We start from the raw sequence: 20629 nt of genomic DNA, 5'->3' as shown, positions 1-20629 counted from the left end.
GGGTATCGGCCAAAGTGGCATCTCTGTTATATTTGGCGCGCGCAATTTTGGCTTGAAATTGAAATTACAGCTACTTTAAACTTTATTTCAGAAAATTAAGCAAAATACATTGTGATTTTTGTACCTAGATTAAATTTGTAAATGCGTGGCGTACTCAAGGAATAGCGTTGAATATATTCCTGAAACGCCAGTTAAATCACCAAATTTGTGGCTTAATAGTTTAGCTTTCCCATCATGTGCTGGGTGTACACGGCCACAAAACTGGCCATTTGGGCGTACATCTCGTACGGATGCTTAAACGGCAGAAATCCATAGCTTCCGGTAGGCGGAGAACCCATCGGCACTGGCATTTCCATGGACGGGGGCAGAGAAGGAGGCGGACACGGCGGTGGCGGCGCCGGCTGAGGCGGACATGGTGCGGCGGGCTGCTCGTTTGGCACCAGCGACAAACATATGTCGCCCACCTGCAGCTGCTGGCATTTGAGCTCGTACAGCTGCAGCGACAACTGTGGATCGCAGGAGGCCCAGCCCTGTCCGTAAACAAACATTGGATGACCCGGCTGCACCTGCAAGTCCATCTGAAACATTGGTCAATGATGAGACGAATATGGGTACAGATTGGCGAACCCACCTTGGCGTGGTGTGTGTCGTAGCTGAAGGTGAGTGTCACCAGGCTGGGGCATCCACTCCAGTCTATCCTCACTACTGTCGCCTCTCGCAGCTCAAATAGTTGACTGCGCAGCGCCGACTGGATGAAGTCCTCGGTGCGTATGTCCTCCACGCGACGCATGGCTCCGCTGGCCAGTTCAATATAGGATCCCCGACGGAAGCAGGAAGCGGAGTCGTCGGAGAACCCACTAAAATTGAGGCAACTGATTAACTGGATGGGAAAAAGTGCCGAATCGTTTGCTTACTTGCTGGACCAGTGCTGTTGCGACGGAGGAGGAAGAGACGGTGGTTGCCTCCCGATTGGATCGTAGCCGCGGCCATAGGAGAGTTCCATGTGCATCTGCATGTCGATCTGTTCGTCTGGACGGAAGCTCGTCAACTGAAGTATTCCCTGCCCAGGCTGGCAATTGATATACACTTATTCATTCAGCTCCAGCGTGTTTTCCACGGTTTTTCCAGGAATGTCACCCACTCGGACGGACGGCCGGCCGACTATTCCGCCTCGTACCTGTTTTATGGCCCAAAAGGCCATAATCTGGTCGTGCCAACAGGTACGTGGCACCTTAGACGCCGCCGGTGACCGCTACCTGCCCACCGAATTCTGCTTAACAGCCATTGTTCGTTGTCCATTGTGCCGATCGGACCAGAGAATCCCGTCCAGCGGCGCCGAACTGGCTGTTGCGCCAGGCGCCTTGAAGACTGCTCGGCTGCACCACCAGCACTACCACTCTGAATGCAAGACGTGACCAATTGCGGATTTCTGCTGAAGCCCTTTATAGCGCTCCGTTTATTTGGTTTTTCGTTTTCTCTTAACAGCGGCCGCGGATGTGGACGATGCGATGGGCACCTTGCCCCAGCTAATGCCCAGAGCGTACAGATAGTAGGCCCCAAAGAAGTAGAGCACTCCCAACGCCGAGTACACGGAGGTCAGCAGTAGGGGCAAGAAGGGCAGGCGCTGGTCCAGGTGCAGCAGGAAAGAGAGCAGATGCTCGTACAGCGGAATAGCCATGAAGCCCAGCATGTATAGCCACTCCAGCGTGTGGAAGCCTCGGAAGCCGGGGAAGATGCGATACAGCTGGCCGTACATCATGGCCACGTACGACATGTACAGGGAATACCGGGGAATGTACAGATCCGCATCGAAGAGCAGCGGAAAGAGAGAGAAATAGCCGGCAATGCCAAGGACATAGGCGTATCTGGCATCCTCCCGGTTTACCAGCGTGAGCAGACTGAAAAAGGGTGGGCCTGTTAGTAGGATTCCTTCATTTCGAATTAACTGAGGGGAAGGGAACTCACCAGAGCGGAAGGAGCACCATTAAGATGGCCTTCTCGTGCACATGCCAGCCGAAGACGAAGGAGGAACAGCCGCACAAAACCACCGCTCGCAGGAAGACCAGCGGACTTTGTCTGCAAAGAGATGGCGGATAAGTTTGCTGCGATATCTTGGAATCCAAACGAGGATTTCCTCACTTCTTGGCACTGCGAAAGAGCTTCACCAAAATGGGCAGCATGAAGAGAGCGGTCAGGGCAAAAGTCACAGGCGGTGTGATGGCTGGCAGCACCGAGTGCCTGACCTCCTGGACCAATCCTGACGTCGTCGAGGCACCGCCATCCTGTACCTTCAAAACTCCGGCGGCCAACTTGTCGGCGGCATTGTACAGCGCCCAGAAGTTGGGTGCCCAGTAGGCGTGCGTTAGGCCACGCTTGAAAGGAAACAGACGGGAGAGGACTTGCGGCAATTGCTGCCAGAAGGGTCCGAAAGACACGGCGAACGGAGTAAGTCCAACGACCAGCAGCTTGACAACGGCACCCACCGCAGACACCACACTCGCTTGCTCCAGGCAATAGAAACGCAGCAGGTAGACCCCAAAAGCGGGCGCCATGTACAGAAAGATGTGCTTAAAGTTGAGCAGCACGGCGAAGGCAAAGGCGCTCCAGAGGAACCGCTGCCGGATGAGGGAACCGATGCTCAGGAGCAGTATGCCGAACAGCAAGCCATTGTACTGAAAGTGAATGTGGTCCACGAAGATCAATCCCACGTTGAGGAGCAGCAACATGGAGGCGGCAAAGAACTGCTGCGTATCCCTGCCCAATCCCAGTGAGCCCAGGCAGCTGCGCACGCCGAGCACATACACTAGATCCGTAACAATCACCGAGAGCCGCTGAAAGTAAACGGTGGCCTTGGACTCGTAATTCAGGTTATCCACCACCAGCATTCGTGGATCCACGTACTTGGCCACCTGCGAGAGCAGCCACTCGAAGTAGGCGAAGAACGGCGGATAGTCCAGTGTCCACTCGCTGGTGGCGTCCACATACCACTGATTCAGCGGCAAACTGTGGGTGATGGCCAGCCAGTTGCGATGGACTTCGAAATCCGTGGAATGGCTAAGGATGAAGTTGATTTAGTGGGCTTGATAAGTGGACAGAGCACTGCATTTACTAGGCTGGAATCAGCAGGATCTTTAGGCCGGTGGCTATGCCCACCAGGTGCCAGAAGAGGTCCTTCATCTTCGTTTCTCTCAGGGATTGGGATTGTAGTTTAGATTCGATGCATTCCTTATCAGCGGTAAGTGCTGTCCGATCTGGCTTGAAAGCGGGCAGAATGCGATTGTCGATTGTGCCGGCTAAATGTGGCTTGGAAGTAGCCAGTTAGCCCGACTAAAAGCTATCGTTATCGGGCTGTCCAGTTTTCGCCCTCACCGCCGCCTGGTCACACTGACGCTCGCGTGTATGCATGTGTGTGTGTGTGCATTACATTACGCATTTGCTTTGCGAATTAGAAGCTAATTAAAGCGAATATTGTGGACTCGAGCCGGTCGCCAGAGTCCCACGGTTGCCGCCAACGCCGAGCTAAGGTCTCCAGCCAACCGGGCCATGTACGCCACCAACAATGGCGGCACGAACAAGGCGCCAAACAGGTAAGTTCCGCCTCCGCCAGCAAAATCTAGCGCCCCTCCCCCAAAAAAACAGGCGGTACAGCCGAGATTTTTAGTGTGTGCGCCGATCCTTTTTGTTTTCATTCTGCGATTTGTGCATGCCAAATAATTTGAATGAAACTAATGTGAATGCCCTACAGCAATGCCACCTCCATGTTCGACAACACCATCACAGTGACGCCCATAAAGATGGAACTGGGCCAGGCGTATGCCAAATCGCAAAATTCAGCGGCTATGCAGCGAAGAACACCGAATGCAGTGGTGGTCACCTCCTCCTCCACCGTCTCCTCCGCCCAGCAGCAGCAGCAACAGCAGGGCCAGCAGCAACAGCAGACGGTTCCCATGGCCAGTTTGGTGTCCAACGCCTGTACGCTGGTTAATCCCAGCATGAGTGTGACGGTGGCCACCACCGTTGCGAGCGGCGCCAAGGAGAAGACCACGAAGGCCACACGAACTCAGGTGGCACGCAAACCGCCGCCCACCATCGACAACTTCTGGCCAAATATCGTGAGCGAGGTGCACAGCATCGGCCAGGTGGATGCCAAGCACCAGGTGCTGCCGCTGGCGCGCATCAAGAAAATCATGAAGCTGGACGAGAACGCCAAGATGATTGCCGGCGAGGCGCCGCTACTGTTTGCCAAAGCCTGCGAGTACTTCATTCAGGAGCTGACTATGCACGCTTGGGTGCACACCGAGGAGAGCCGGCGGCGTACGCTCCAGCGTTCGGACATTGCCCAGGCCATAGCCAACTACGACCAGTTCGACTTCCTCATCGACATTGTGCCGCGCGAAGAGATCAAACCGTCGTCGGCGCAAAAGACCAAGGATGGCAGTACATCCAGTTCGAGCGGAATGGCGGGCGCAGCCAGCAGTGCCGCCTCCACCTCCAACACAGCCACCTCCAATGCGGCCGCCTCCGTGGCGGGCAATGCTACCGCCACGGGCAACTTTGTAGCCAGTGGTTCCACCGTACCTGCGACCACCGCTGGTGGCCTCAAGCTGGACACCACGGGTGCAACCAATGCCGCCGAGGTGCTCGGCTTCAGCACTGTCAACTCGGACATCTTCTCAGCGCAACTGCAGCAGCAACAACAACAGCAGCAACAGCACGCCGCCCAGCAGCAGCAGCAACAACAGCAGCAGCAACATCACCAGGCACATCCACAGCAGGTTCAGATTATTCAGCAGGGCGCTGGTGGCCAACAGTTGCAATACTTTATCGCACTGCCGAGTCAGCAGGCGGCGCAGCTCGTGCAGCAGCCGCAGCCCGCGCAGAATCATCTACCCATCAACATTTTGTCAACCCAACAACCCACCCAGCAGTTGATACTGACCGCCGGTCCCAATGGTCAGCTGACCGCAACGCCAGCGCCGCAAACGACTGCCCAGCAACAGACGGCGCTGCTCCAGAATCTCGCCCAGCAGCAACAGCAGCACCAGCAACATCAGCAGCAGATTCAGCTGCTGCAGCAAGTGGTTACGCCCACGGGGGAGCTGACTAATGTGCCGGTAGGTATCACTTGAGGTAATTGTATTGAATCCCAGATTAAGACTTGCCTTTCCCATTGCAGATCGCCATCAATGCCAGTCATTTGAATCTCCTGCAGCGACTACAAATGCAACAGCAGCAGCAGCAGCAACAACAGCAGCAGCAACAGCAGCAGCAGCAACAACAGGTCATCATACCAACCCAACTGCTGACGACACAGCAACTGCTCCAGCTGGGCGGAGCACCCACAGTGGCCCATCAGCAGCAGCAGCAACAGCAGCAGCACGCCAATCTCACGCAGCAGAGCAACGCCAGTGCGGTGGCCAGTGGCACGCCGATCTTTATCAACTCGACCATGACTGGTGCCCAGGCGGCGGCGACGCAGGCGCAGCAGCAGCAGTCGGCGCAGCAGCAACAGGCACAAACGATCTCCACCATGTCCACGGATCGCACATTAACCGGCGGATTTCGGTAAAAGCTGGAAGTATGATATCCGTACCAACGGACGGACGGACAGACGGACAGTTGGCAATCATATCGAAAGCATCGGGAGGCATTGGAATCGGGCATTGGCAAGCGGGCATTGATTGCGCCATCCCCTGTCATCCAGCACAATGTATAATATTATAGTTTACGTAGGTGTATACGATTGTATATCGCGGGGGAGATTATATATAGCTAGTGTCTAAGTCGTAGGCATCTGTGTAGAAACGATTTCTCAATTGTAATTTATTGCTGACCCTCCCGCCCCCTGGCAGCAGGTTTCACCTTCTCCAAAAAAAAAAACCGCCACCTCCACCACTTTTAAACCTAGCACTTAGAGAGAATAATGGGAAATCGAGTGTATTAGTGTATGTATGTGACGGGTGACGGATGCCACCGGTCCAAAGCATAACCCAGCGTTTCGCGTGGCATCCGCGCTCTTTATTATGTATTTGTACTTCTAACTAAGCTAAGATCTGATAAACAATTATAAGCCACCAAGGACTATGTGCCAGAAACTCCTGCGCTAACTGTATTCACTTTCTGGCCAGGATCTTGTTGATGTCCTGCAGTTCGCGGGTGCTCCATGGTTCCAGCGGATCGGGCGGCGATTGCGTTCGCCGCGTGTAAGCGGAACGTCCCCGCTGGCTGCGCTCGTCCGGATCATCGCTTTGCTCCGGCGAAACTCTGGCGCCCAAGGAAAACGTGGGATTAAGATATGAAACGGACACTGGGATGGGAACTCACTTGTTTCGGCGACGAACACGAGCACTTTTGGCGCGACGAGCGGCCTCATCCTGTGCTGGCTGGCACTTGCGCAGGTGAAACTGCTTCATAGTGGCGTGCACCTCCTCCGCCGTGGGTATATCCTCGCTGTCCTGTCCACCATTGCCGTCCTCGGTCTCCACTTCGGCTTCCTGTTCGATGGTCAGCACCTCCTCCGCGACGGCTTCATCGAAGTGGAAGCCCTGCTAGTGGGTTTACATTTTGCACTCAGCTATTTCACTTTTTTTATCCACTCACCGTGTCCACATCCAGGCCAGGTGGTGCCCACACCGAGGACATGGGCTGAAACTGTCCATGGCTGTGACCCTCGAATCCCTGCTGATCCCGTCGAATTTCCGCCTTGGATAGGGCATTGTGTGTCCGTTTGGCCAGCGATAGCTTGCCGAGAATGGGTCCGCCGCTGTCGCTCTCCTCGGTTTCCACCTCGGCCAGCATGGCCATGAACTCCTCCAGCTTTTTGGGATCGACAATGTCCTTGGGGTCTTGGAAAAGATTGCTCAAGTTCGAAATGGGCAGTGGCATGGCCATTAGATCGGAAGCAGCAGCAGCAGTAGCAGTAGCTTGTGTTGCAGGAGCGGCTGGAGATGCTTTGGCCACCGAAGCCACTGGCAGTGGATCCACCTTCTTGGCCACCGGCGCTTGCGGCTGTGTCTTCATCGTTTGCTCCACCAAATCGAAAGCCTTATTGGCCAGCTGCTGCAGGCCGGCAAAGTAGTGGGGATCATGGGTCTCCGGTCGCTGGTCCGACATCATGATCAGCTCCCTGAAGGGATCCGGTGCTGGCGGTGCGGGCGGAGGCGCTGTTACCGATCGCAGGGTGACGCCATTGGAGGAAGCCGGGTTGCTAGCGAAGGTCAGCATGTCCATGGCGTTGGTGAAGTCGGAGTCCGTGTGCAGATTGTAGGGATCCTTAAGCTTCTGCTTCGTCACTTTCACGGGACTGGAGATGGAGGCACGGCCCCACATAAGGCGACGCATCTCCTCGCCGGTCATTCCGCGTTTCTTGAGCGCCGTTAGCGTCACACGACCCACGCGCTGCAGAGGATTGGCTTAGGAATGCATTAGGATGCGTACGGGGTATGGCAACTTACCTTCCAGTTGGAGACGGCTCCTTTTCGCTGCTTGGCCCTCGTCTTGCTCTTGCTCTTGATGACCATCACGCCGCGCACTTCGAAACCGGAGTCATCGGACGGACCCAGCGGGATGGAGTATGCCTCCAGATAGCCCTTGGCATCCGCCTGCGGAACAGCGCGCTCCAGGGTGACGACAATCTTGGCCCACTGCTTCATCCATTCCTTCTCCGACTGCTCGATCACAGTCACATAGGTGTTGCCCATCATGGCAATCAACATGTTGAGCAACAGGATGGGTACGAAGATCATAAAGATGACAAACACGGTCTTGGAGAGATTGGGATATGTGGTCTGATTGAGATCGGGATACTGCAACAGAAGTTATATAATTACAAGTAAGTAATCCACGATCGAGGCACCCACTTACGTTATAATCACCCAGTGTGGTTTGGAACAGGGCCATCCAAGTGCTGGTGTAGGTATTGAACATGGTGGACTGCACCTGGGGATGTCCCTTGTAGAGGAAGTAGAAGGCCTGCGAGAATCCGCACAGGACGATGCAGTAGATGATGCCGAAGGTGAACATGTCGCCCGTGATCATGGAATAGATCATGGTCACAAACGGACCCGTCAGCCGAATGGCACTGAAACATGAGGATTGGGGATAACTCCTGCACAAGCTATCTATCTATCTAATTTACCCAGCAAAGAACATTAGGAGAAACCAGGAGCCCGGCACAGCGAAAATCAGGATGGCCTCCTCGGTATCGGTGTCGCCAATCAAACGAAATGGAATGCACGCCAGGATCAGCAAGTTGGAGAACAGGAAGATGGCCTTAGCCGGCGCATGGGACTGTGTGAGCAGAAAAATGATGATGTTAAGCGAAAGATGGCAATCTATATATGCTAAGATCCTTACCAGCTGCTTGAGAAAGGCGGACAAACCCTGGTTCTTTATCTCGTCGCCTTGCTGGAAGATCACATAGCTTAAAACTCCCACCAGGGTGGCAAACTCGGCGCAGTAACGGGCCACCGTCTGGGCATTGTAGTCACCACCACCACTGTCGCCCTCATCCGACTGTATGTCCAGCAGAGCGGCTGCCGAGGCATCCGATCCCTCGGAGTCCTCATCCTCGGCTTCACCATCGTGCGCTGGACGCAAATACACCGATACGGACAGGCATAGCAGATGGGTGGACAGGATGAGCAGACGCTTCAGAAACTGGTTCTGCGCAAAGGTCTTCCACTTCTCCTCCAGCAGGCGCTGGATAATGCCGCCGTCCAACATGTCCAGATGCTCCGGCTTGGTGCCGTTCAGAATGATGAACAAGGCGGAATTCCAATCTGTTTGGGATTAGTTGTTAAATCAAATCCATAAGTAACTTCGTTATGACTACTCACTAGTCCTTCCGTCCGGCAGAAGAGTGTCCAGTGCATTCAGTGGATAGCCGGAACAGGTGATGTTACTGTAGCGCCAAAACTCGCGGGCGGACAGCTCCAACATTTCACGAAAGACCTCCGCCCGTCCCAGCTTGCAGGCCAGAGTGAGTGGAGTCAGTCCCGTCTGGTTGACAATGCCATTCTTGGCCGGCGTCTTGGGATGTCGCAGGGCATAGCCGAACATGTCCAGTTTGTCGCACACGACCACCATGTGCAGGATCATATTGCCGAAGGAGTCCTGGGCATCCGGATCGGATCCGCAGTCCACCAGCAGGTTGTAGACACTCTCGTTGGCACAGCAGGCGGCCCAAGCCAGCGGATATTCACCCATGTAGGCCAGTCCCTCGTAGTCGGTGCTCTTGGCCGGATTCGCTCGCTGTTGGTCACGTGGCAGAAAGAAGCTACCAATCGCTCGCTGATGGATATCCGCTCCGGCCTCGATCAGATCCGCCACCAGCTCATTGTTGCTGTAGGCAATCGACAGGTGCAGGGCACTAGCACCCAGATACTCCTCGCCCTCCATCACATCCAGCGCCAGATTGGGGAACACGCGGAGCAGCACGCGCGCCAACTTGGTGTGCACCTTGGAATCGCAGATGATGAGCACATGGAGCAGACTCTCGCCCAGGGCGCCGCGGTACTGCATCTGCCAGCAGGCCTTGTGGTCCTCCCATTTGCCCAGCGGATCGTGGATGGACAGGGATGCCTCAATGGGTATGGTCACCTCGGTGTGGTCGCGGTACTTCCAGCGCAGAAACTCAGCACGGTTTATCACCTGGCCCTTGCCATCGTTGTACATGAAGACGCCAAACTGCTCCCGGATCAGCTGCTCCACGGCAATCAGTCCGCCCGAGTTGATGGCATCGATGAGATCACCACCTGGTCAGGATTGGGTAAAATTACTAATTTTCTAACTTCTGAATATATAGAATCTTCGTGTAACCAATTTATTTTACAGTGGAACGAGTTCACCAAGCACTAATGTTTTGGGTCACCACTCTGTTGGCCATTTACCATTGACTAAAAAGAAGACCATTGTGGCAATCTTCGGATTAAGAATGCCATCAAGCTGGGTCACCCTTCTACTAGACGTAAAACTAATGGAACGGGATCACCATGACGCCACTCGGAACCTACCTCTTTTGTAATCCGCCAGTTTGTACAGCAGGCACTTGCACGCGGTGGCCGATGATTGCGAGATGACGGCATCCAGGATGGCCCCGGGTTTCATCTCGGGCGCCTTCTTGCGCAGGCATTTCTTCAGGAGGAACTTCATATTCGCCGCCTAGATTTCTATCCCTGCTCCGAACTCAACTGGCCTCCTGGGGAAAATGCGCACAACCTTCTCGGCTTGTTTGTTCGATGACCCATGATATCAAGAGGCAGGAAGCCAGCTCGTTGTCCTGGTAACCCCACCCACCCAGCCAAACCAATGAGACCAGAACTACTACCACCAATCTACAAGTCAGTTGGGAGCAATAGGATCGAAGTTTTAAAGGATAGTTTTAAGATTTTAAATTTAAAGATATGAAAACGCATATCGCAGAAACACCAATCGAATATATAATTTCTTTTTGTTTTTTTTTATTGAATTATGTATATAAATATATTTTTGCCTTCATTATTATTATTGTAATTATAACTTAGTGCTAGAGTATCGGATGGGGATTATCGGATATACTCGTACTGTAAAATAAATTGTATAAATAATGTGTATGCTTCTGATTCAGATCAGATTCTGATTCCGATTCAGCTTATTTGCTTTCATAAACCATCCTCACTACTTTCTGCTTGCACTTCCGCTGTGAATCATCACCATATCATCATCATCATCATCAATCAATCAATCAATCCTTCATTCGCTTATCATCGTATTATATATCGCTTGAAGTTGTATTTTCGTATATTGGTATTGTTATAGATATATATAAATATAAATAAGAGACGTTCGAAAATCGTAATCGAATATGGCTAATAAATACAGAATGACATAATATCTGCGGGCTTAGTATTGAATTTGGATTGGGTTTACTGGGCCGTAGGATTATATGCTTATAGAACTGTGTTCCCGCTACCCCGATCCCGAGATCCCAATCGATCCCAGATCAATTCTACTCGTGCTGTGGAACACTTTTTGACGGGCCGGGCAGATTTGGATCAGAATGTTTAGCGAATACTTGTCTGTCAGTCGTTCCATGGCGTTTGTATTAATTAAATGCAGTTTGGACTTTGATTTTGGAATTGCTGGAATTGCTTCAGTTTGCCTATATAACTATGCGTATGGTATGTGTATATATAATCTGTATAATAGAACCTTGTCTAGCACAATATTGCCCGGTACCCGAGAATTTTGTTGGTTTGTTGGTCTGTTTTGAAATATTTGAGTTTGAGTTTTTGAATTTCGATTTGCCACGCGCTATGGTTCAGTCGTTCGAGCCAAAAGTTCGAGTTCTTGTTCTTGGCCAGCATTTATAGTTATACGCTTGGTATACAAAATATATCATATATCAATATATCATGTATATGTGTAAATGTATATTCTATTGCAAGTACAAAACGTTATTGCCTATGGGTTATGCTACTCGAGATACGATCTATTGCCTTCCCTCGCTCGCGTTTCAATGGCAACTTTCATTACTTTCCCCCTATCCGTTCTCATTGGCATCTCGTACCTTTTCTTTTGCGTTAGTAGGGGGCATTTTGGGGAAGAGGGATTCTAAGGATGGAGATGGGCGGCAGCTGGGCAACTGACCCATCCGCTGATCAAGTCTTTTCGTTATACATTTTGGAATTGTGTTGTTTGCATGTCTTTGCGGTTTGATTCGGCTGTTGCAGTTTGTTTGATTTACGCATTTTTCAGTATAAAAATTGTCTCGCTTGATTGTAGTTCTCAGCAATATATTAAATTTTTCGTTTGGCTACAGTCTATATGTTTTTGTTTCCTGTCTAGTTGTTGGTTGGGTCATAAGGATAAGGGGAGGGGGTCTTCATTTGGGGGATCGAACGATGCGAAAGACTAGAAACAATGGTGGGGGTTGGGGCGGCATCATCGGTTCGATTTGGGTGGGTTTTTCATTTCGGATAGATGGATGGATGATGGTATAGGTAGAAAGAGGGTGAAATATTGCGAAAAAAAAGGTGATAGTCAAGCACACACACACACTCTATCTCTCTCACTCACTCGCATGCAAACGTGAAACAAACAGAGAGGGAAATACATTTTGCGTATATGTAAAAGCAGTATCATCTAAGTCCTTCTCCTCACTTTTCCTATATGGCCACATAAACTGAAGGACATAGGAGAACCGGTGAAATTATTCGTAAGTGTAAACACCTAAATAGGCTAAACTAATTTTGGACTAACTACTTAAATAGCACACAAAAAACACGAACATATATGTATGGGTAAATCAAAAGTTAAAACACACACAATTAAACAAAATAAAAAAAAGGACATACACAAATATAAAAACGTTTAACAAAACGAACAAAACTGGCTTACGAAGATTAATTTGGCAATTATTGAGCAACTGCAGTTATTGGCGAAGGAGCTGAGGAGGAACTGAATCCTGGGTTGACGAGGGACAAGGGATGAGGGTGTGTGTACGGGAGTGTGTTAGTTTAACTTTCGGCTTAGCTACGAGTTCTCTATATACGCTCGCTCCCAAGTAGATTGTAGATATCGAGCACCTTGCTGTTGTCGTCATGATGTCGTGTCATGTTTAGATTGTTAAAAAAAAAGTTACGCCCATTGGTTGTTAAACGCTAAATTGTGAACTGATTTCCATGGTTCATGTCCGCCGCAGACGTTGGCTATACTGCTACTCCTGCCACTCGTTCTCATCCACACCCTCCATGTCGTCCTGCTCCAGCTTGGTGGTGAATTCCATGCGCGCGCTAACCGATTTCTGGATCTGAAAGTTTCGAAGTTTCCGTTAGATTCAGTACATAGTCCAACTGGATGGTTTAATCTCACCTCCTGCTGTTTGTTGATCTCGTACTCGGACTTCTGGCCACCGAACTGGGGATGATCTGGCTTCTTGACGGGCTGCGCTGGCACTTGCTGTATGGAAGATACTGCAACAGAGATCACAGATATCAATTTGATTTACAAAAATAGAGAGTCACTCTCGTCACTCACAAGTTTCCATGCCCTCGGGCTTGAGGCTGACTTTGGGTGCCGCCTTATCATTGCTAGCGAACCAATCCTCGGAGCTCAGTGTGGCGCTCCAGGTGATGCGTGTGGGTGGGAACAGATCGTCTTGGAACAGCTCGCTCTGCAAAGAGCACAGTCAGAGTGATTAGCGTGTGGATAAGGAAATGCGCTGTAGGCATCCAAAACCTACCTTGATGCGGGGCACTGTGAAACTCAGGGGTTCAATTGTGGTATTGGTTAGCCGATAGGCCTTTGAGAACTCCACGCTGGCCACGTCGCAGTGGTTCTTGGTGAGGAAACTGAGGCCCTGGTGCAGCGAGGTGCAACGATGGTGCGACAGTGGGCAGATGTACGGCTCCTCGTCGGTGATTTCGTAACAGTAGATTGTGGAGTCACCCTTGCCCGTAACAAACAGTGTGGAGCTATCTTCGTCATAGAATGGAATCAGTATGGAGGGTGAGACATCCAAACTGGCAGTGTTCAATGGGGCGGACAACTTTTGTGCATTGTACACGCTGATCTGTCGCTCCGAAACCCTGAAAAAGTTATGCAAATTTCAGTCAGATGTTCACGAAATGTTCAAATTTTCAAGATCCTACTTGTCAAAACCAGTGCAGACGATGTAATGTCCCTCCAACGCCCAGGTGATCCGAGCTCCACGAGTACCGACCGGTCCATTGCCCTCCCGTATGGGTGTCTCCGATTTCCTTGGGTTGTACACCCTAATCTTGCCATCCTTGCACACGGTGGCGCCCAATCGGCCGCAGGGACTCCAGGCGAAGTCAAAGATTTGATCTGTATGCCCCGAAAGCGAGCATTTCTCGGTCATGGTGCGCAAATCCCACAGCTTGATGGTCATATCGTAGCTGGCGGTTAACAGAACATCAGCAGCCAGCGGGTGGAAGCGTATGAAGTAAATCTTGTCCAGATGAGCGGTTAGCTCGCCGGCAGGTGTGTTTGTCGGCTCACTCAATCCACCGGCTTCAATATGCCAGATCTTTACAATGCCATCGTCGCATGCCACAGCCAATCGCTGGGCATCGAACGGATCCCACTGGAAGTCCATGATGTTGCTGCCGTTCACAAGTGACGGAATCACACCATCGGGCAACCGTCCAGGGCGGCTCAACTCAAAGATGGCTATCTTGCCGCCGGGCCCCGAAAGTGGCACGGCAACTCGCTCCTGGTTAGCGTGGAAGCCATTGCATTCGCCCGGAATCTGGCGACTTAGATTGCGCAAGTTCTCGATGTGCGTGGACTTGTGACCGGGTGTGCCCTTCAAGTGCCTGAACTTGGACACCTTGCCGAAGACGGTGGAAGTGCGCTTGGTGCTGGCAGCGCTAAAAGCCGCCTCAGTGGCGGACTTCTTGAGTCCAGCGCCATTTCCGCGGCGATGCTCCTCCATTAATTTGCCCTCTGGAACAGAGATGCGCTTGGTGTCGATCACATTGCCCTGCTGCTGCTGCTGTTGGTTGGGCTTCAGCGGCTCCACTTTGGAGTGCTCGCGACGTCTGTAATTCGAAGAGGTAGGATAAGTATGGCTACAGTCCTTGTTACGCCTTAAGGTGGGGCATACTTACAATGGCACTGGCGACTGAGGCTTCTCGTCCACCTGACTCTTGGAACGATTCTCGTATATGCGCCGTCGCTCGGCAAAGCTGCTCCTGGAGGTGCAGTTTCTTCGCAGATCCGCATCCGTGCGATCTTCCCCCTCCGTCGAGTTCTCCGATGACTCAGAGTTCTGCTCGAATATCTAAGAGTAGTCATGGAAAATCAAGTAAAGGATTAGTTTCTGGCAAGTATAGTCAAATTGGATATCCCTTTAGCAGACCTTGTCGGATGATTCATCATCGTCAGCCGAGGACTACACAGTTGTTATAGTAGTTCCCGTTGCGCAGAATGGGCAGTAGTTCAAGTACAGAAGATATAGTTTGATTTTAGGGGTTAGTTGGAAGTGATCGGGAGCGTTTCAAAGTTAGTTAGACGGAAGAAGGCGAATTTTGTTGTTGGCACAGGCATGTAATAGAGGGCGAGTAGAACGTTACAGTAGAAATAGTTTATAATGGATTCTATATAGACCCAATTTAGATGCGGACTTACCTTACGGCGCTCCGAAGTGGTCAGTGACTTCTGGACTCCATTTCCGGACACAGCAGGTTCCCTTTCGTGTTTCTCTGCAAATGAAGGTCGTAGAATAAGCTGTTAATTAAAGGCCTTTCTTTAGAGAACCCAGTCTCCTTACTTTTAATTTCGATTTCCACAATGAGATCCGGTTTGGCTCCCTGAGCTGGTGTCATCTCCACTCCGCTGTCCTGACCCACGTTCGAGATATTCTCGTGGGATCCCGGTGCCAAGGGAACGGCGAACACCTTGTCAAACGAAACGTCACCTGTGGTGCTGGAGAAGGGCTTGGGACCCAAACGTGGCTGTGGAAAAGATTAGGTAATGTTAGTCAATATATTCTCCATTAACTCCAGTGGAAAATCATAAATAGCGTTTACAGAATCAAAATGCTTTCGCAGAAATACCAACTATAAATTGTTTGAATATACAACGGATATCGTAACCAACTGAAAATGTGCCAATTAGAAAACATAACATAATCTCTAGGTGTTTCATGAGAAAACAAAACGGCAATCCAACTGCAAATGAGGAAAAACAAACGTGGAGCGCTAAAATCGGTTGACTTGGTTATTGACAGCAGCAATCGCCGTCTCAGTATCACCAATATCCGGCTAAACGGAGAAAAACTTAGCGCTGTGTGCAACAAAAACTACGAAAAATACATTAAAAATTGTAACTTAAAAGTATAATAATCATCTCAACGAAATAATACACAAACAATAAGCAAATAGGAGTGCCTGGGCGGTGGAATATAAAGTGATGGTGACGGCACCTTGTATGCAGACGCAGCGGTGGTGCGAGGCCTCGGGCGCGGCGTGTTGGTGCTGCTGCTTTCCCCAGCGGAATCACTGGCCTCCGGAAGGGAATTGCTGCGCGATGTGCGCGGCATGGGCTTCGGTGGCGAGTGGCTGCCACTGGCCGAATGGTTGTCCAGTCCACCGGAGGAGGAGACCTCCTCGCTGCTGCCGGTCGAATGCTCGTGCTCAGTGGGTGACTCCTTGTCATCCTCGTGAGACTGGGCGTAGGCATGGGCCTTTTCCTTCTCCGAATCCACCTTGTATTTTGCCTCGAACTTACGGATGAGCTCACTGCACTCGCCATCTGGCTGGGACTGTGAAGGTGTGCTCTTCTTTCCGTTGCTCTCGTTGCTGTTGTCATTGCCGTTCTTCTCCTCAAAGTTATTGCCCGTGTTTAGCATGACAAAGTGCTCGTTATCGTTGCGCTTGGCCTGCTGATTGGGTTTCCCAGTGGTGTTGCTCTTGGCCCGCTGATTCTCCAGGTTCTTAACAAAATCACTCAGGTTACCGCGATGAATCTGCATTGATGGCCAAATTGGGTTTAAACGAAACGCCCCGGAAATGCTAACCATCGAACCCTAACTACATTAACCCATGAAGCCCTTGTCTTCCGGTTTTCAATCTTAGGATCTATAAATCGAAATATGAAAGTATAGAAGGTTACTTACAATAATTGGCTCATCGCCATGCTCACGCTTGGCGGGATCAAGGCTCATCTTGGGCACCGCCTGGTTGCTGCCATTTAGCCACTCGCCGGCCACCAGTTCTGTCTTGTAGCCAGTGGTCTCCGGATATAGATCGGCGTGGAAATCACGGTATGTCTATGAAATTTTCTTATAAGTACTTTGAGCATAAATTTGATAGTAGTTTATTACTCACCTTTCTGGGCACCTGGTACATGATGGGTATGACCATGTTGGAGGTCAATTGCAACACCCGGTTAACCTCTGCTTCCATGACTTTAAGTGCCCGCTTGGGCACGAGACAAGCTCCCTTCGTCTGCTCGCCAGTATGACGCAAGCCCTCAATCAAATACGGATCCTTGTCCGTAATCTCCAAATAGTTAATGGTTGTGTCACCCTTTCCGGCTAGGAAAAGCATATTGGTGTCGGGATCGAAGAGGGGCATCAATATGCCCGTCGAGCAGTCCAGTTCGAGAGTTTTCTCTGGAGTGTTGAAGTTGCGCACATCACGGATGATCACCTGTCGCAGGCGGGCCGCATCGAAGCCAGTGGTCAGGATGCGATGCTGATTGCCTAACCACACCACCCGCGAATCCTTGATGCTCTGATGCGATTCAGCAGTCAGCTGGATGGGTGAACCAGCGGCACGGGGATCGAAGATTCGCACATTCTTATCCTTGCAACTGGTGGCCAAAACAGAACCGTCCTCGCGCCAACTGGCCGACTGTATCACCTCGGGGTGCTCATTGTTCGCTGTAGAGAGAAAAAACATATTTAGTTAGGGTTTTATTTAAAAAAAAAAAAAAAAAAAAAGAATGTGTTTACTCACAGAATATCTCCTTTTGAGTGCTGAGATCGAAGAGAGCCACGCAGCCGGCGGCTGTGGAGTACATCAAACCATCTGCTGTTGGATGGAAGCCCACTGTCTCTACGCGTCTCTGCTTGTGTGAGAAGATTGCCTCCGGATCGGAAAGCGACTGCTCCAGACCTTTTTCCGGTATGTGCCAGATCTTGACCTGTGGATTGCAATGGTAGTGATTGATTAGCAGGGGGACTTTGTGTCATGTTGACTATCTAATTTGTGACTAATGTGATAGCGTTGCGATGAAATTATGGTTTCTGGTGAGTTATTAATATTAATAATAGCATATTATTGATTGTTCGTTCTTATCACACTCATAAACTCATTATAACATGCAACTATTTTATCTGTAGCTTCTGGTAAATAAACATTTAATGTTTGAGAAACGGAAAATACATTTTTATTAAATTAATAATATTGCAAAAATAAAACAAGAAAAAAAATATATTCTGAGTAACTCTATGGACATATCATTGGAAAGTAATGACCTAACACATAATATATTTTTGAAACATTTAGGGGTACTCCCAAATAATATTAAAGGATCTCTTACCAGGCAATCCTGCGAGGCGGTGGCCAGCAGCCCGTCGTGGAACGGGGAGAACTTAAGGTCCGTCACTGTGTCCGTGTGTCCATGGAGCAGCGGCATGGTCTTGCTCTTCCGGCCGCAGTCGTCCAGCGGGAGGACAGCGACGCTGGACCCGGTGTGCTCCCAGTTGAAGGCCATGAAGGCGCCGGAGGCGGCGATGTTGTTACCGTACGTCTGGTAGCTGCCCACGCAGATCTCGCGGACGCATGCCTCCGCCTTGGGCACAATGGGTGCGGCATTTTTGTACTTGGAAGCCTTGAATCGCCAGGCCATGGTTGGCTACTTGGTTGAGCTGGGAGGGCTTCGATCCGATGTGATGGCGATCCGATGCGGATGTGGATATGGATATGGACGTTCTCTGCTCGAGTGTAGAGAGTCGATTGTGGATTGTATATGCCCGATGCTTGATGCCTGATGGTCGAGTGTCACTAGTCCGGTGGCTCCCTCTCAGTCGCTCTCTTGCGCTTCGCTCTCCGCTCCGCTGCTCCGTTTCAGAGTTTCGTTTCTGGAAAATGGCAAAATAGCCGCATAAGTACGAGTATGATATCACTTGGGTGCGCGGGGGACATTCCACAGTTTGTTATCGTCTTGCCCGCCGCTCCTGACTCATCGTCATCCAAATCCGATAGGGCAAACAATAGCCGATAACCGAATATAAATAATAATACATTTAGCAAGTATGGATGGGGAAAAAAAGAGAGATGCACTTGCTATTGCGGCGATACGTCTATTGAAAAGAGAAAGCTGGACAAGAATGGTGTCCACCAAAGCCGGATGAGCCAGCCAGCCAACCCGACCAACACTCGCGCATTTGGCGTACGTGTTTGTTTGAGTATGTATGCGAATGTTTGTTTGTACATCATCAGGAAAGGCGAGGAAAAACACTGGGCAAAATATGATGAGTTCCGGCCGGTGGGGGTTAATTTGGCACACCTAAGGGTTAGTGATCCTCTTTTCAGCGTTATTTCTTCACTTTCTGTCAAGCTAAACATATATTTACTTAAATTTGCACTAATTTCTAATGTGTAATTTGCAAATATGAAGTACGTGTATGAACAACTGCTGAAAATGGCAACACAAACAGTATGATCCGAGCGGCGGTAAGGGTTAATATGCCACACCTAAGGGTTAACGATCCTTTTGATAAATTTCATGGAGAGTTTCACACACACATACCCTTGTACAAACACAACCAACTGGCTTGCAGTTTATGGATAAGCACAGTGAGCACTCTGTAAACTAAACATCACAGTGCAATGGCATCAATGAGCCTTTGGATCAAACAAATAAAATATTAGTTTGCGCAAAAATATATATTTTTCTACGTCTTTAGTTAGTTATTACTTTATTTTTATACTCTACTCTCTGGAGGCCGCACTGTGTAGTCTCCCGAGTGCAGTAAGCAAACGTCGAGAGAGCGAGAGCGGGAGGGAGAGAGCATGCGCCAATTCAACTGTTTCTGTTTGTTAGAAAGCGGCAAAACAAATGACCACTGGGGGTAAAAGGAGGTGCGGCTGGGGGACGGCCAAGCAGGTATTGGCCAGCGGAGCCACCAGGTAATGGGGTCAAGTGATTTAGAAAAGCAAAATCAAAGGCAATATAACGAGGTGATGTTGCAAAGTGAGAGCGAGACGGGCACAGGTGCAACCTGCAGGAGAGCTCAGCGGCTAACGGTTAACGGATGACAGCGGGCGGCGTGGGAGAGCACGAGCATCTGCATCCCTATCTCTCTCTTTCGCTTGGTTGGGGGTGGCTAGAAACAAGCCGGCTAGCATTTTTGTTGTTTTCACCCACTGCCCACTAAACACACACACACACATTTGCACTTCTGGTGGTTGGTTTTTGGTCACTTTGTTGTTCTTGTTGTTGCTGCTTATATGCATTTATTGACATTTTCACAAGTTTTCCATCCTATATTTTGCATACATTGCATTTGATTATTGGTTGTTACTTTCTAGTTTGCGTGCCATTCAATGAAAAGAGGGGTGAATTTATTTTTATATACTTCTTTTTTCGCTTTTCCTTCGTTTCCTTTTCCTTATTTTTTGCAGCACACACCCTGGCGCCGGCAGAAGAAGAAGAGGAAGAATCCAAAGCGGCGGCAATGACAATGACAACTACAAATGCAACAACAAAGGGTGCGCGCGGGGGTGGAGTGGGGAGCAGTAGCCGGAGAGGGGGTGGTGCAACTACACCAACAAAAACTGCGCAAAGGCGACGCCGCTTCTTTTTTTATGGGCAAACAAAGGAGCAGTTTTGCACACACACACACTCAGACGCACACTTGAGTTGCAGTGCTGCAACTGCACACCCACGCAAACATACACACGGGAGGAAAAACACGGCGATTAGGCTCACACACACGCGCCGGTGATTATTCTCCCGCTTGTAATTACAAATATTGCAATTAAATTACCAATGCAATCAATAAACTACGCGAGAGATCTTCAACTTTTTTTCAAACGTTTTGTCATCGTCTATCGATAGTTTCCATCTCCGCGTGCTAGAGGTGGCACCCATACATCGCCACAGCGCTATCGAC

At 50.2% G+C, this 20629-nt stretch overlaps 5 protein-coding genes across 11 annotated transcripts; 1 reads left to right on the top strand and 4 right to left on the bottom strand.

Annotated features, from left to right (window-relative positions):
- Positions 1–66: 66 nt before the first annotated feature.
- Atx-1 (Ataxin 1) lies at positions 67–1066 on the bottom strand. The gene is made up of 3 exons (NM_132128.3): positions 915–1066; positions 632–857; positions 67–578 (listed from the first exon to the last, which is right to left on the bottom strand). Exons 1-3 carry the CDS (start codon positions 1013–1015, stop codon positions 213–215), a joined length of 693 nt encoding a protein of 230 aa, NP_572356.1. The 5' UTR covers positions 1016–1066; the 3' UTR covers positions 67–212.
- A 363-nt stretch (positions 1067–1429) lies between these two features.
- On the bottom strand, positions 1430–3254 carry xit (xiantuan). Its single transcript, NM_132127.4, has 4 exons — positions 3110–3254; positions 2140–3054; positions 1966–2076; positions 1430–1898 (listed from the first exon to the last, which is right to left on the bottom strand). The coding sequence occupies exons 1-4, from the start codon at positions 3175–3177 to the stop codon at positions 1457–1459; spliced, it is 1536 nt and encodes a 511-aa protein (NP_572355.1). The 5' UTR covers positions 3178–3254; the 3' UTR covers positions 1430–1456.
- A 96-nt stretch (positions 3255–3350) lies between these two features.
- On the top strand, positions 3351–6092 carry Nf-YC (Nuclear factor Y-box C). The gene is made up of 3 exons (NM_132126.3): positions 3351–3587; positions 3746–5114; positions 5177–6092. Exons 1-3 carry the CDS (start codon positions 3544–3546, stop codon positions 5567–5569), a joined length of 1806 nt encoding a protein of 601 aa, NP_572354.1. The 5' UTR covers positions 3351–3543; the 3' UTR covers positions 5570–6092.
- A 21-nt stretch (positions 6093–6113) lies between these two features.
- Positions 6114–10292, bottom strand: iav (inactive; the record flags this gene model as incomplete). The annotated part of the gene is made up of 9 exons (NM_132125.2): positions 10014–10292; positions 8838–9755; positions 8356–8780; positions 8138–8289; positions 7864–8080; positions 7455–7805; positions 6601–7398; positions 6325–6545; positions 6114–6264 (listed from the first exon to the last, which is right to left on the bottom strand). Exons 1-9 carry the CDS (start codon positions 10150–10152, stop codon positions 6114–6116), a joined length of 3372 nt encoding a protein of 1123 aa, NP_572353.1. The 5' UTR covers positions 10153–10292.
- A 147-nt stretch (positions 10293–10439) lies between these two features.
- Positions 10440–20586, bottom strand: pod1 (pod1 coronin). 7 transcript variants are annotated; one of them, NM_001258625.2, is made up of 15 exons: positions 20504–20586; positions 18052–18592; positions 17466–17652; positions 16833–17389; positions 16622–16774; positions 15929–16471; positions 15275–15458; positions 15133–15206; positions 14864–14896; positions 14613–14785; positions 13632–14543; positions 13223–13568; positions 13018–13153; positions 12853–12953; positions 10440–12790 (listed from the first exon to the last, which is right to left on the bottom strand). In NM_001258625.2, the coding sequence occupies exons 2-15, from the start codon at positions 18358–18360 to the stop codon at positions 12698–12700; spliced, it is 3801 nt and encodes a 1266-aa protein (NP_001245554.1). In that variant the 5' UTR covers positions 18361–18592; positions 20504–20586; the 3' UTR covers positions 10440–12697. The 7 variants fall into 7 exon arrangements, with proteins under 7 accessions (NP_001245554.1, NP_727125.1, NP_727126.1 ...); NM_001103427.3 differs by lacking the exon at positions 14864–14896 and having other exon boundaries at positions 10750–12790; NM_167091.3 differs by lacking the exons at positions 14864–14896; positions 15929–16471.
- Between the last annotated feature and the right edge of the window lie 43 nt (positions 20587–20629).

The sequence above is a fragment of the Drosophila melanogaster genome, chromosome X (genome assembly GCF_000001215.4).
Source record: "Drosophila melanogaster chromosome X".
Lineage (NCBI taxonomy): Eukaryota > Metazoa > Arthropoda > Insecta > Diptera > Drosophilidae > Drosophila > Drosophila melanogaster.
The sequence above is the reverse complement of the archived record's forward strand: the minus strand, read 5'-3'. Positions and strand labels throughout refer to the sequence as shown.

Coding starts and splice junctions, on each gene's coding strand:
- pod1 (NM_001258625.2), bottom strand. CDS start 18,360: ATGGCCTGGCGATTCAAGGCTTCCAAGTACAAAAATGCCGCACCCATT. Junction 15,207..15,274: donor TGTGGAAATCGAAATTAAAA/GTAAGGAGACTG, acceptor CTTCATTTGCAG/AGAAACACGAAAGGGAACCT. Junction 13,154..13,222: donor TCACAGTGCCCCGCATCAAG/GTAGGTTTTGGA, acceptor TGCTCTTTGCAG/AGCGAGCTGTTCCAAGACGA.
- Atx-1 (NM_132128.3), bottom strand. CDS start 1,015: ATGCAGATGCACATGGAACTCTCCTATGGCCGCGGCTACGATCCAATC. Junction 858..914: donor CAACAGCACTGGTCCAGCAA/GTAAGCAAACGA, acceptor CCTCAATTTTAG/TGGGTTCTCCGACGACTCCG. Junction 579..631: donor ACGACACACACCACGCCAAG/GTGGGTTCGCCA, acceptor CCAATGTTTCAG/ATGGACTTGCAGGTGCAGCC.
- xit (NM_132127.4), bottom strand. CDS start 3,177: ATGAAGGACCTCTTCTGGCACCTGGTGGGCATAGCCACCGGCCTAAAG. Junction 3,055..3,109: donor ATCCTGCTGATTCCAGCCTA/GTAAATGCAGTG, acceptor CTTCATCCTTAG/CCATTCCACGGATTTCGAAG. Junction 2,077..2,139: donor CTCTTTCGCAGTGCCAAGAA/GTGAGGAAATCC, acceptor ATCTCTTTGCAG/ACAAAGTCCGCTGGTCTTCC.
- Nf-YC (NM_132126.3), top strand. CDS start 3,544: ATGTACGCCACCAACAATGGCGGCACGAACAAGGCGCCAAACAG. Junction 3,588..3,745: donor ACGAACAAGGCGCCAAACAG/GTAAGTTCCGCC, acceptor AATGCCCTACAG/CAATGCCACCTCCATGTTCG. Junction 5,115..5,176: donor GGGAGCTGACTAATGTGCCG/GTAGGTATCACT, acceptor TTCCCATTGCAG/ATCGCCATCAATGCCAGTCA.